Here is a 15,612-nt window from a genome sequence, read left to right on the forward strand (position 1 = left end):
TTTTTTTTTTTTTTTTTTTGTACTGGGGATTGAACCTAGAAATGCTTAACTACTCATCCACATCCCCAGTCCCTTTTAAGCCCCTTTTATTTTTTATTTAGAGACAGGATCTCGCTAATTTGCTTAGGGCTTTGCTAAGTTGTTGAGGCTGGCTTTGAATTTGTGATCCTGATGTCTCAGCTTCAAGAGTCCCTGGGATTACAGGCATGTGCCACCACACATAGCACAAGATATACTTCTAAACATAAGCAACTGTGTATTTCAATATTAATCTTTATAATAATATTCTTAATTGTGACATTGGCCACCACAGAACTAATACTATTTAACATTCTCTTTGAAGCAACACCAATCCAATTACTACAGAATGATTAAATGCAGGACTTTACTTCCTAATCTATATACTGATTGGCTCATTACGTCTAATGTTAGCATTAATGTATGTACCATACTCCATAGGCTCATTAGATATTTTAATTACCTACAACAGAACTCCAAAATATATGTGAAACAGACATTGACAAATTTAATGGGAAAAATAAACACTTCTATAATAATAGTTGGGTACTTCAATACACCATTTTCAATAGTGAATAGAACATAAAGATCAGTAATGAAAGAGCGGACATGAACAATATAAACCAATTACACCTAAACAACATATATTGAGCAGTCCACCACCAACAGCAGATTATACATTCTTCTCAAGTACATGTGGAACATTTTCCAGAATACAGCATACATGTGGCCACAAAACAATCTCAATAAATTTTAAAAGATTTATATCATAAATAGTATCTTTTCCAACCATACTGGAAAAAGCTATAAATGAGTAAGAAAGGAAAACTCCAAAATTCACAAATAATAGGAAATAAACACCCTCTTTAAAAAACTATGAATCCAAAAAGAAAACAAAAGGGAAATTAGAGATAAATAAAAACAATACAATATAACAAAACCAATAGGATGCAGTGAAGGTAGTGTTCAGTGGGAAGTTTATGATGTAAATGCTTATATTAAAAAAGAAAAAAAGTCTCATATTAATAATCTACTTTTAGACCTCAAGGAACTAGAAAAAGAATAGCAAAGTAAACCCAAAGCTTGCAGCAGAAGTAAATAATTAAGATTAGAGTGGAGAAGAATAGACTAGAAGAGGAATTGGAGAATAACAAAACCAAATTTTTTTCAAAGATAATAAAACTGACATATTTATCTAAATGATAAAAGATAATTAAAATAAAATTAAAAATGGAATTGTAACTGATATTACAGAAAGAAAATGAATTGTAAGATTATGTAAAAATTAGATAATCTGAGAGGAACAGAAAATACCTAGGAACACACTAACTCTGATTAAAGAAATAATGGAAAATCTCAACAAAAATATAATAACTAAGAGATTAAAGCAGTAATTAAAAATCTTCTAACAAAAAAACAGTTCAGGACCAGGTGGCTTATATGGTGAGTTCTACCAAACACTTCTCAAATTATTCCACTAAGTAAACAAACGAAGGAAGACTTCCTAAATCATTTTATAAGGCCATATACCAAAGCCAGATAAAGACCCCCAAAAGAAAAATCACTAAATAATATACCTTATGAAGACAGATACAAAAATCCTCATAAAATATTAGCAAGTCATATCTGATAGTACACCATGATCAATTGAGAAATCTCAAGAATGCCAAGGTGATTCAAAATAGGAAAATTAATCAAAACACAGTAATACATCATCTTAATAGAATGAAGGAGAAAAAAAAACCCACATGATCATCTCAGTTGATTCAGAATAAGAATTTGCAAAATCCAACATCCTTTCATGACAAAATCCTCAAAACACTCAGAAAAACAGGAACAATATGACAGAGTCCATTTATGAAAATGCAAAGTTAACAACATGACTCAACCATAAGCCATCTACTAAGAGGCATACTCAATGAGAAAGAATCAAAGCTTTCCCCTCTAAGAACAGGAATAAGACAATGATGCCTCCTTTCACTACTGCTGTTCAATGTTGTACTGGAAGTTTTATCCAGAATAACTAATTAATAAAAAGTAATATAAGGCATCCAAATTCATGAGGAAGTAAAAATATCTCTATTCCTATATGACATGGTCAGGTATATAGAAAGCCCTAGAGAATTACTTGGGAAACAGAGGAGAGGCAGGAGGATTGCAACTTCAAGGCCTGCCTTACCAACTTAGCCAGATCCTGCCGCAAAATGAAAATAATAAAAATAAAAACAAGCTTAGGATGGAGCTCAGTGGTATAGTGTCTCTGGGTTCAATCCCCAGTAATGAAAAGAAAAAAGAAAAATAACATAAAAGAAAAAAGAAACCCAAAGAATACAAAGCTACTAGAGCTGATAAATAAATCATCAAAGTTACAGCATATAAGGTTGCCACACAAAAATAAGTTGTATTTCTGTAAATTGCAACCAACAATCTGAAAAGGAAATATTAAAAATTCCATTTACAATAGTATCTGAAATAATACAATACCTAGGAATAAACTGGATCAAGGAGGCAAAATATCTCTACACTGACTACAAAACATTGCTGAAAAATTAATGAAGACCTAAAGAAATATAAATATGTTCATGGGTAGGAAGACAATATTGTTAAGGTGTCAATACTAGCCAAAGTGATAAATAGATTCAACATAGGACCTTTCAAGTAAGTTATGGCCAGATTGCTCTATTTCACAAAAGCAAAAAGGAACAAGAGCAAGAAAAAAAGGAAAGGAGGAAGGAGAGAAGGGAGAGAGGAGACAAGGACTTAGTAAAGAAGGAAGGGGAAGATGGTGATATGAGAGATTAGAGGTCTACACCATTCTTTTCCCCAGTTTATCATTCTACTTATTTTGAAATATCATTTTGCTAATAGATCAATTAAATGAGGTTAACTAGTATAAACTGCTTTTTCATACATTTACAGAACACATTCATTCATTGGTGATCACATCTAAGAACATCTTGTCAATCAGAATACTTGAGCAGATTATTAGGCTAAAATACAGATGTTATATTGTCACATAGCAATGTAACTCTTGAAAGAGAAAGAAAACAATTAATCCTATCATTCAACTCAAAGAACTTGCAGAACAAATACCATATTTGGGCAGATTCTATCATTAGGATAATTTTATTGTCCTCAGAAATTTTACAAACTCTGTGACCTAGGGAAAATTAGCTAATCAACTTTATGACTTAGTATTTTTTTCCAAAATGCAAGGCATGGTATCAACTAATTATTGAGGAATGAAGTATAGTACTCACTGGCACACAGCGAGGTTTTAATGTGTGTCAGTTCTTAATAAATGTATGTGTTTATCCCTTAATTTAAAAATAGCTTGCTGAAAAAAAAAGAGCTTACTCTTTTTCTTTCCAAGGTTTTATACATAAGTGCAAATGAACCTTAAAAATAAAATGCTCAAGGTTGAAGAGGACAGATGTAAAGAATCAAGAAATATATAAAATAACAGGAGGAATAGTAAATACTCAGGAAGGACATTGCATCATGAAGGCAATGTAGCAAAGTGAGCAAAAGTTTAGGTTTTTGAAACCAAAATGACAAGATGTTGAGTCTCAGCTTTCCTAATTACTGCAGTGTAACTTTAATCAAGTAACTTAACCTCTCTGAAGAGTTTCATCATCTGTAAACATTTACTAGAGCAGTAAAAATTCCTCCTTTGTGATAATTAAAGTAGATAATTTTTAATATACTTAGTACAGTGTGCCAATATATGATAGCTTAAAATATTTCGAGTTCCAGCAATATACTTACACTGCCATTTACCAGCAAGGATAATAACAAGTAAATGATAGCATGACTCAGTCTTGTAAATTCTTCTAATATTTCAGTAGACCAGACAGATAATGTACAAAACAAGACAACCAAGGTTTAAATTTTCAAGTTCCTCCTGTTAAAATGTGATGTCAAGTTAAGCAAAGTGAGCCAGATTCTAAAAGATAAGTAGAATGTTTTTTTTTTCCTCATATATGGAAGCTAGTGGGGAAGAGAGTGGGAGGAGGGGTGCCATGAAAGTAGAAAGGCAGACCAATAAAGTAGAAGAAGGGGAACAGAGAAAGGGAGGAGAGAAGATTAAGGGGAGGTACTGGGGGTAAAATTGATCAAATTATGTTATATGCATGTACCAATATGCCACAATGAAACCCACTATTCTGTATAATTGATATACACCAATAAAAACATGATATTCCAAAGTGAATTGCAAAAGGATGCTAGAATGACAATTCTTTTCTTTCCTGATTCTTCCCCATCATTCATATTCTATCTTGCACATATAAATTCGTAAAAATTTTCCAGCCTGAATTAGATGATCTAAAACGAATGATCTCTTTGTGGAGGGAGAGAGAAAAGTGAATACACAATTTCTCATGACTTGCCCCTACCTTTTATTTCTTACTGGCAGAAAAATAAATTTGTTATAGAATAGAATATATGACCAAGAAAGAGAAAGACTCATTTTTGTTTTGTTTTGAGTAATCAAAAGACAAAAATAAAATCAAGCAGAGTAGGAAGTGACCATGGAGAACTCATCTTGGCAGATGCTAAACTAAAAGACTTGGAGTATTTCAAAACTGTCAACTGAAAATTACTTTGATAATGTGGTGCCTGTGGTTGTATGCCTGCAAACACTTTTTTTAAAAATACACATTTTTATTAAAAAGAGATAAATTAGGTGTTAAAAGGAAAAACAACTTATATCTCTTTTACAAATACTCCTTGCTTTTATTGTTTTTTAACTAAAAGATCTTGCCTGAAGACTCTTTTACCCCAATTTTTTCTCCTCATTTCAACAACCCAAATTGGACTTGTAGAGTTTTAAAATGCAGCCACAACTTGTGTTTTTACCACCAGTCTTTGAGGAAGGCCTGAAGCCAAACTCCTCTTCATTCAGATCCTACCACTTGATTGAGTCAGAACCAACTAGGGTGTTGCTTGCACTGGGCTGCTGAGATTTCACTGCGGGAAGAGAGACAAATTTCCACAGGGGAAAGCAATGAGTGAATAGATGTTCATGGCAATATTTTCTTATCTCAGAAAGCATTAAGAGGAAATTCCATGAAGGAAATAAACAATTCCCCAGCAAAGTATGAAGTAGGGAATCATCAGTGATTTGCCTGTTGATGAAAGGCTAGGGGAAAAGAAAGCTGGGGTCAGCCTAGTCCCAGGGTCTCTGAAGATATAAGTGGACTTATTTTGTTCAAAGCTTATATAAGATGTGATAATCCTTGCTTTACACCACATTTACTCAGACAACAGAATGGACACTAAATTATATTGCTATTTGAATTTTCCTAAAATAAGTTAAATTTCTTTGGCTTTTGTATTTCTGTACATCATTTCTTCATCAGGGTGAAAATATATAAAGAAGGAAAAGGGCAAATTCAGAGGTGTCAAGAGACTCAAAATAACACATTGATTTAAAGGGTATCATGCAAAACGAAGTGGATGATCCTGACTCATCCATAATCCAAAATGCAGCTCCAATTTGACTTCATGACCCAGGCTATTTCATCCTCATGGGGCACCCACTCTTGATGCCCATGGTGTTGATGATCCTAAGGGCAAAGAAAACCACTTACCAAACCAAAGGACTACTGCAATATCAAATTGTACCAATGAATTCAGTTAAATAGTCTTAGCTTATATTTTCCAAATTCAAAACTCTTCAGGGTAAGTTACCATTGCTTAACCATCATTAGCCAAAATACTAGTAGGAATGTTATCATCATGTGCTTCTAGGTAACTTTTTTTCCAATCTCATCATCATTTTAGTTTTATTTACATTTCTAGCCATTTGCACAGATGTTGATGGAGCTGTATTTTTGCTTCAATGTCTCTTGCAATATTCTTATTGCATTCCACAGGTCCTCCAGTAAACGTTACTTGCAATATTTTTATCAACAGTTTTGGATCAGTCACAGAAACTACCATGGTAAGTGCTATAATGCCACTGGCAAGAGAAAAACGTGACTCAATTATGCCATGAACAAAACCTGTCAAATTTTCTATTGTTCAACTTGCAGGGCCTCCTGTAAATGTTACCTGCAACATATTTATCAACAGCTTTGGGTCAATAGCAGAAACTACAATGGTGAGTGGGACTGAGCATTGAAGCCATCGTGTAAAGGAATGGGATACGAGATCAAAGGGCTCTGTTGCATATTTGTGCAACATTTACTGAGTGCCAATTTCCAGTTTGCTTAGTTCAAAAAAGCAATACTTTATGCTCCTTCATTTTGGAAAGTCATACATCAAGTGGTCATTATTTAAAATTCAGTGATATTATATTTATCAAACAGGAGAAATTTTGGAAACATTTGATGCCTGGTTAGTTTTTTGGTAGAATTGTTAGCAATATAAGTATGGTGTATAGTTGAGTATTTAAATATGTGCATCTCCAGTGTTTCATAAGTATAAATTTAAAAGTTTGAGAGCTGTTTGGTATCACCACTCTTTTAAATCTAATAGAAGGTTTAATAATAGCCAAGCCTACCTATGGTCTACATTTAAGATATAAGCCATGAGGCTGAATTTACAAACACTCACACACCCATGCCCATACAATTTTGTTGGCAATGTAAAGTAGTACCAAGTTCATAGCAATTGCATCGTATGTATGGATTTTCAAATAAAATCCAAACATAAAACTAATGAAAAGCTCATCATAGGGCATGTGCAAACATCTTTCATATATTTGAAAAAGACTTCAAATATCATAAAATCCACCAATATGTCTTATAAATAAATGTTATGGTCATATTGCCTATTGGATCTTCAGCTTTACCCCCACCTACTCAGTACTAGACTGTAGTATGGAGATTACATTTTGACTGAAATATTTTCTTGGTATCCAGACAATTTGTTTTAAATCCGTAATCAGTTGGTTCTAATTTTCATGTTTTATAAATTATGTACTCATATCATTAGATGAAACCCAAATAAAATATAGTTGAATTTGACCAAAATTTGTGGTGGCTGATGTTTTAGAAATACTCAAGAAATAAATAATGAAATAATGACATTGAGAAGTGAAAAGTATGGTTCTTCTGTTTTTTAAAGAATTTTCTCTTTTAGGTTACTAGGATCATGTTAAATAAATTACTGTACTTGTGGTATTCTTGAGGCCAGAAAGAATTAATTGACTTTTTACTTCTCCCTTTCACTGGCAAAATTAAACATAATGCATCTCCACTACCTATTTTAATACCCCAAAACAATATTGTCTAGAAACAATATTTCTGGGACCTTGACAGGCTGTATAGTACATTAAGAATTTTATCTAAACAAGACAGTTTTGATAGGGTTATTAAATGACTCACAAGAAATGCTAAACATAGAAACAATAATCCAACTCTGGTCTTGGCATTCAGTTTCTGTCTCTCTCTTCTTGTTTTTATTCTTATAAGAGAGGGGCAAAGTTTCTAGTAGCCCAAATCACTGTCACCAACTTTACACGATGGCATTCAATGACGATATTTGCACGGCCTAATGCTGATTGCATTAATTAAGACTCCTAAGTTGCTTTGATTAAATCTCCTCATTGCATCCTACTCTCAATCAAAAATGTAATTGTGTACCTTTTTGATGTTCATGAATGCAAAAATAAGCTAAACATTTAAAGAGATGAAAATGGAAGTCATTGATACCCTATTTTCCTGTGTCTTTAAGAGCTAGTGAAGGTGTTCATAAATGGGCTGCTTAGGTGCTTCCTGGACAATTAATAGGTGTCCTTTGTCATATTTCCTACCAAAACCCTTGGAAACTGTTGCTCACGGATAATATCAACAGCCTATTTATTCTGCTGTATAAGATAGATTGAATTGCATGTTTAGAAAATTAATGTGTATTGTGCTTCTTTTATTTTACTTCTTAGCTTTTGATGTAATTACAAGCTTCATTTGGCTTTGAAAATATATTTTATTTTCTTCAATTATGGCTTTGGTGTTAAACTACAAAAATGTGGTTTTTTTGAAACTCTATCATGCTTATGGCAAAGAAGAAATTCTCATACCACCTACAGTAGAGATTGGCAAACTTTTTGTGTAAAAGGCCAGACAGTAAATACTTAAGACTTTGAAAACCAGATAATCTGTGTCATAACTACTCAATCCTTCCTTTTCATATGAAAAGAGCCATAAACAAAAAAGAGCCAATAAAAAATTAAGAAAAAAAACAATAGTAAGCAAATGCATATGGCTGTGTTCCATCAAACTTTATTTATAAAAATAGTCTGGGGCCAAATTCCAACCCCAAATTTAAGGCATCAATATTTAAATAGTCATTATTCAGATGCACACAAGAATGTGACAATTGATCTACTAGCGAAGGGTCTTGTTTTCCAAGATAGGTAAAGCCCTCCCTGGGAAGCCACCTGATGCACCCTATCTTAATCAGGTCTGGCTGCTGTAACAAAGTATTATAGATTGGGTTGTTTTCAAACAACACAAATTAGTTTCTCAGTTTTGGAAGTTGGAAGTCTGAGATCAGGGTGCCACTATAGTTAGGTTCTGGGGAGGGATCGCTCAAGGTTAAAGACAGCTGATTTCTCCTTGTATCCTTTTATGGTGGAAAGAACATTTTCTGGGGTCCCTCTTAAGGGGACATTAATTCCAATCACGAGGGTCTACCCTCATGACAAAATTACTTCCCAAAGTTTCTACCTCCTAATACCATAACATTGGAGGTTAGGAGTTCAACAATGAATTTTGAGAGGACATACATAGTCCATTGCACCCTCACAGAGTGTTACTACAGCCCGAGCTTCCTTTATAAACACACTAAGATTCTACCATCCATAAATTTACTGATATTAAACAGAATTTTACTTGGAAAATATTGTCAAAAAATTAAGCAGAATCAGATTCTTTCCTGAACGACTTCTAGATGGAGTCAGAAACTTTAGCTTTTATGCAGTGATAAAGTCATTGATTGGTGCTATTTTGGGGGTATAAGAGTTTTGCTTTCTCTACATCTTCTGTAATGATTTTTTTTCAAGAATGCTTCAGAATTTCAAGTTTCTAAACATGTTGAATTTCCTCTTCCCCCACACCTCACTTTCACCCCAGAGAGTATTACTGAAGGATTTAGTTGGGATGTTTGTTTCTAAAGGACAGCCAATAATTATCTGTTTCAAGAACTCATTGTAGTTTTTTTCTTTTCGGGCTATATAATCTGTCCCTCTTATGGTTAATGAAATACCACTAATTTATTGATACTGCCTGCCCAAAAAGTATTGGCTTACTAACACAGCCAGTAAAAATTCTCATTTCTTTGCTGCATGAGTGTTGGAGATGTGTAATTACAACACAACACATTTGTATTACTCTAAGGAATATTTTACGGATCATCAAAATGATATACAATATTTAAAAATACATATATGTGTTAAGAGACACAGAAATCTGTTGGTAGTCATTGTTAACTGACCCTACCCTATGCTTAGATTATTCAGTGGAACAAATTATGTATGGTCCCCAAAACTTAGAAGACTATTAAGGATATATAATGAGACAAGTGATATTCTTTTGGGAGTGTCAGTTTACCATTTTCTTTGCTTTCTGTCTGATAACAACCGAATTTACAGAACAGGGAATAGATTCGCAATCCCCTATTTCCTGATGTGAGAACATAGTTTGAGAGTATCAGTTATGTCAGTAAAGGTCAAGGGTGTTTACTACGATCTATATGCAGCAGCTCTTCCCAAGGCTAGGTCATCAGAAAATAGAGATGAAATGCTCTCTTCTCAGCTTCCAAATGACTTCTTGGAGGGAAGTGAGTAGGCAGTGAGTGATTTTGGATATGGGAACACTACCCAGGACACAGCAGCAGATCCTCTCTACTTATTTACCAGATAGAAGAGAAAGCTGAAAGTGTATAAATATGTCCCCTCAGAGAACATTTCCAGAGAGAGACAAAAGTATACAAATGTGTCTCCTAAGAGAACATCTCTAGAATATAATTCTGGCTCCCCTGAACTCTGGCCCTAAGGGTAAATTCCCATTCTCTGCTGGTTACTGCTGCAGGGTGAAGAGTTACTTTACCTCTGATCTGAAATCACATTCCTGAGGAACTCAGATTAAGAAACAGCCTCCTCTTAGAATATGTGTTCTATTATAGCCACTAAAACAACACTGTTTCCTTTCATTCTACAGCTGCATAAGCAAACCATAAGATACTAACTGATAAGGAAAAAACAGACGGGTATATTTCTTTTTCTGATGCCTTAAGGAAGAATCAAAAAACTACCACAAACATGGCATTTTGTTAATTTGATATATGAGATGGCCTTGATCCCAAATTCATCATAAAGAAACATCGCCCCATAATTTTAAACTTAACTTCTCATATGAAAGCTAACAGTGTTTTAAGATTATGAAAATTTTACTGCAGTGTAGGCAGAGATAAAAACTGAAGTGCCACAAAAGCACAGTGGCAAGTCAAAAAAGAATATCCTTGCTGGGCATGTGGTGCATGCCTACAATACCAGCAGCTGGGGCGTCTGAGGCAAGAAGATTGCAAGTTCAGAGCCAGCCTCAGCAACTTAGCAAGACCCTGTCTCAAAATAAAAAATAAAAAAAAAATTGGGGATGTGGCTCAGTGGTTAAGCACCCATAGGTTCAATCCCCAGCACACCCCACCAAATCCTCATATTTGATACCTTTATAATATAATTAGAGAGGTAAGGTTTAATAAGAGTATATATGAGAGAGTGTTGTAATCTCAATGTATAAATGAAAATACTAAATTAAATTGTGTCAAAATAATTCAATTTAAAGAAATAATCTTTACAGAGTAGACATAGCATTAGAAGGCAACTAAAAGAGAAAAACTTGAGAAATTTTAAATTTGACACTAAATAATAATATAGAATGTAGGTACTTACATTACCTATGTTAAGAATAAAGATGATGTGGCTTACACAAAGCTTTTGAATAAATAAAAAAGAATATTATTTGAATGTTTCCATTACCTAATCTAGTACCCAGATAGTCAATCATAGGGAAACAAATTTTAGTACAAGAAAACATGTCATTTATTTGAAGTAGAATCTGTCCCTGGAGAGAGAAGGCAGTGCAAAAAAAAGTTCTGTCAGCATTTAAACATGCTTCTCAATATTTACTTCTACTTTAATATTTTGTTAAACCTTAAAGCAAAAAATAAAGACAAAGAGAGACTACAAAACAATATAAGTATTCTCTTGTGGTTTGGAATATCACAAGGGAATAAACCTATCCATAAATAAACAGAAGTGATGCATAGATAAATATCAGATGTCAAATTTTTCCCTATATTGAAAATGACAGTGAATTGGAAGAATTACATAGGCACAGCTCCAGAAAATCTTTTCTTTGGTTATCTACTTCTGTATATCTTTGGGTGTCTTTTTATATTTTTAAAGATATTTAAGCATTGCTATTTATTTTAGAATAATGTATATCATAAACATAATTATGGATAAATTTTAATTACCTACACTGAAAGGAGTGAATACTTACATTCAAATAGTTTGGCAAATGTCTTATTTCATATAATCACTGTAAGTGTGGCATAAAATATATTTTCTCTTCTACGTTTTATACTTCTCCTTGCTTACAAATAATGGATTAATTTATTTTAAATTAATCTTTAGACATTTAATGATTTTACTCTGATGTAATAGACTCACTGCTCTTTTTAAAGTTCTCATATTGGGAGGAACTGTTTCATCATTTTCTATATATAAAATTCAAAACAAAATCAGGAAACACTGGAGAACATTCATGGAGAAGACTTTCTAAAAAGATATATATTAGCTGTGAAAATCTTTATTGAGATATTTTCTTGAAGGTCACTGTTTTCAGGATGCATGTCACTAATATAATTTCTAGACTCTCCTAGACTTAGGAGAATTACAAGGAGGTTCTCTTGATGATTTTACTGCCCAGTGCTCTGCTCTCTGTCTAGCTTCTCATAGCATCTTCCATCCTTGGACTACTTCCTGGATGGGAGGTGGGGTTTTCTTGCCTGCCAATAGTTTAAGATATTTAATATACTCACCTCTGTTATGTTCAGTTACCATTACTTCCCATATTTACAGTACCTTATGAATTGTCTAAGGAAGGGGATATTTTTTTCTCTATTTTCTGTTGAAACAAGCATAATACTCCTCCTACACAATTTTGCTTGTTTTTACATTAGAAAAATAAAAGGGAATGGGTGTTAAATACTAGGGAAACTGCATTTTCCTCCTCAGGAAAACTTAAGAAAATCTCACAGCTGATGTATCTAGTGTATACTTACATATAAATTAGCTTATATTTTTAATAGCCACTTCTTTTATTTTCACGAATCACATGTTTTTACTCACTACTCACACAAAACTACCAAGTTTCCAGTCACTCCATTCCCAAGGAGACACTGTCCTGATATTAATCTCTTTTCAGTCACAACTTCCTGGGGTCTTGGGACAATTCTAGAAATTCTGTCATTCCCATGGTCTGCTCAGTGGGGGAGCTAGTAAGCAATCAGATTGGGATGGGAATCTAGTGAGGCCCACAACAGCACCTGCTTGGGTTTCAGAATTTACTGTTCAGGCTGGCAAAAATCCCAAATAAAGGGCACCTACTAACACTTTCCAAGTCTGAATATCATTGTTTTATATAATGGAGGACCTCAAGGTTTTTTTCTTTTAATAACACAGCCTTTCAAAATGAGACATATTTTAATCACTGATATTCAGTGGTTATTAACTATTTGATTATTTGCCTTTTTATGCCCACATTGTGCACCTTTCCCAAAAACTGCCACTTCTAAAGTGCTTTGTGAGCCTGTCAACAGGAGACGCATTTGGAAAAAAAAAAAAAAACTCACTGGAATTTGGGAAGTTTAGTGAATAGTTAGAAATAACTGAATTGAAGCTTTTTTCCATATATACTGATCTTTAAAACTTATTTTTCTTTTGGCCCTGAGGGAATTAATCAAAACTGGCTACCCCAGGTAGTCTCCATGATACTTGGTATAATGACCAACACCCCTTGGAAATGGTTTGGGACTGAGGGAGTGCTCTGAGCAAGAGATTTTTCAGGGCCCAAACTGGAAAGTTCTGAGGCAAACCAGGACAAGTTATTCATCATTAAAGTAAGATAAATAATGACTAAAAATCCACATGCCAAATATGTGGAAATGTAGCTAGTGGTAATAAATCACCTTAAATAACCACAAATGGTAAGAATGGAAAACTATTAGCTCTGAAATTATAGTCCTGCTTGACTAGCGAATACTGATGAAACCCCAATCAGGGTCTAGATTATCAAATGAAGCAGTTTCCCATGAACCTAAAGAACTTTTAGTAGAGTTTCTCAGGAAAGCAGTCACTACCCCAAGCTAATTCATTAGTATAGAAGGAAGTTTCCAGATCAAGTGAGAATGCCAGGTGTATACCTGAGGTTCCCACAAGGCAGAACACCTTTGTCAAGAAGGCGTTCAAATTGGGAAAAAATAAAAAAAATATCTCTGGATGAAGCATTAAGCTGGCTACATGTATACATTCAGAGAAAATGATAAAATAATTAAGAATTTTGAAAGTAGCTGATAGAATTATTTTGTCATTATGAAGCGACTTAATGTGTATGTTGATGATATTTTAAAATATTAGGCCATCATCTCACAGTTTTTCAAATTTTTCCCTCCAAAATTACATAATGGCTTTTCTTCTGCCCAGAACATCAAGCATAAAGAGACTAGATATGGTCTCATTTCTGATTTGGAAAAACGAATCAGTTTTATTTAACAATATGTCATCCCAGACTTCTGAACTTGTTACCCTCTTCTACAGCAAAATCAACTTGAGTTAGTATTATTTCACACCAGAAATAATAGTTTAAGCATAAAAATTCAGCCAAGCCAACCTGCTCCATTTGTGTTATGGTTTGACTGCCTCTTCCTTCTTCCTCCCCTCTGGCTCCAATCCTAATAGAACTGAGTGGTTTATTTTGACCAAGATATACTCAGCCTGCTTTATTCAGCAACAAACACTCTATCAAATCAGAGAGATGACTGAGAGGGAAATTTAAATAGACTTCTTATGCCAGGACAGTCAATAAGGAGCTCTTGTGCATGACATTTCTGTAGGACTACCGAGTGAATATTTTTCTGAGACAACAGTGGAATGATTCACGACTGGCATACAGTGAGTACCCGGATGATTCCCTGGACTTGGACCCATCCATGCTAGACTCCATTTGGAAACCAGATTTGTTCTTTGCCAATGAGAAGGGTGCCAACTTCCATGATGTCACCACTGACAACAAATTGCTGCGGATTTCAAAAAATGGCAAAGTACTCTACAGTATCAGGTAAGCCTCCATTGGTTACACATGTTCACTTCTCTATTTCTCTTCTGGCTTAGAGGTGCCTATTTCTTCAGGGTAGGATGTATATGGCTTCAAATTTGTGTTCTTTTGTTTATCATTTGAATCTTAAAGTTGGTGGAGAGTACAAGACATTCCTATAATCTCACAAGTGTGATTCTCCACAACACAAATGTAGTTTTGTGGGTAGGTGATGGTATTGTGTAAATATCTGACCAAATGTACTTTGGAAGACCTTGATAAAGGAATCACATTCAGGCAAGGTGACACATGCTTGTAATCCCAGTGACTCAGGAGGCTGTGGCAAAGTTTTGCAACATAGTAAGCAAATTATTGAGACTCTGTCTCAAAATTTTAAAATAACTAAAAAGAGGACTCAGTAAAGTGCCCCTGCATTCAATCCCCAGTACCAATAAATAAATAAATAAATACTCCTTCAGTTTAATTGCCGTTGAGCATAATGTATGAATTTTCATTTCAATAATTCGGTCATTTCACCACACACAAAAAATCTCAATGGCTCAGCATGTTTAACAGCATACTTTGGTCTGGTAAGTAGAGACTTTATTCCAATCTCTGCTTCTACTTAAACATATGATCTTGATCTGTTAACTTTTCTTGGGCTTAGACTTGGGACAGAAGATTCTTGATATTCATTTTTAAATTTTATATTAAAATATGATCTTCTTCAGAATCTTTATCACCCCAGGCTCAAAATAATATCTTCCTTTTCTGAATTCTAATAGCAATTTCTCTGTGGCTCTGTAAGGCTTTTATTTCTTCCTACCTTATATTTTGGTTATTGCTGCACATTCAATAAGTATAGCATAAGAACATGAAATTTTGAAATCAGATAAATCTAGACTCAAACCCAAGCTTTGGCACTTACTAGCTACATGACCTATAATGCTTAGTTACCTTAATCATAAAATGGAAAACACCATATTTATCTCTGAGTATATTTGTGAGAATAAAAGACTGTAGACAACAAACATTTTCTTTAAAGTGACAGATTATAAGTATTTGAAATTTTACAGTCTCAATTACTTCTTTCACAACTACTCACCTCTGGCATTTTGTTCAAAAGCAGCTGTAGACAATATACAAACATTGGATGTAGTTTGTTTCAGTAAACTTTTATTTACAAAAACAGGTGGTGGACTGGATTTGGTCCTTTGGCTATAGTTTGCAAACTCCTAAATTTAAAATGTACTTGTTATAATATCTGACA

General features: G+C 33.9%; 1 protein-coding gene across 3 annotated transcripts in view; it reads left to right on the forward strand.

Annotated features, from left to right (window-relative positions):
* Positions 1-15,612, forward strand: part of Glra2 (glycine receptor alpha 2) — a 177,459-nt gene that overhangs the window by 36,442 nt on the left and 125,405 nt on the right. The window contains exons 2-4 of one of the 3 annotated variants that reach the window (XM_048796399.1): positions 5,898-5,965; positions 6,057-6,124; positions 14,143-14,366. In XM_048796399.1, the coding sequence (XP_048652356.1) occupies positions 6,122-6,124; positions 14,143-14,366 (227 nt within the window). In that variant the 5' untranslated portion in view covers positions 5,898-5,965; positions 6,057-6,121. The remainder of the gene's footprint in view (positions 1-5,897; positions 5,966-6,056; positions 6,125-14,142; positions 14,367-15,612) is intronic. The other 2 variants (XM_015488164.2, XM_015488165.2) reach the window with 2 other exon arrangements.

The sequence above is a fragment of the Marmota marmota genome, unplaced genomic scaffold, assembly GCF_001458135.2.
Source record: "Marmota marmota marmota unplaced genomic scaffold, marMar, whole genome shotgun sequence".
In the NCBI taxonomy this organism is placed as follows: Eukaryota; Metazoa; Chordata; class Mammalia; order Rodentia; family Sciuridae; genus Marmota; species Marmota marmota.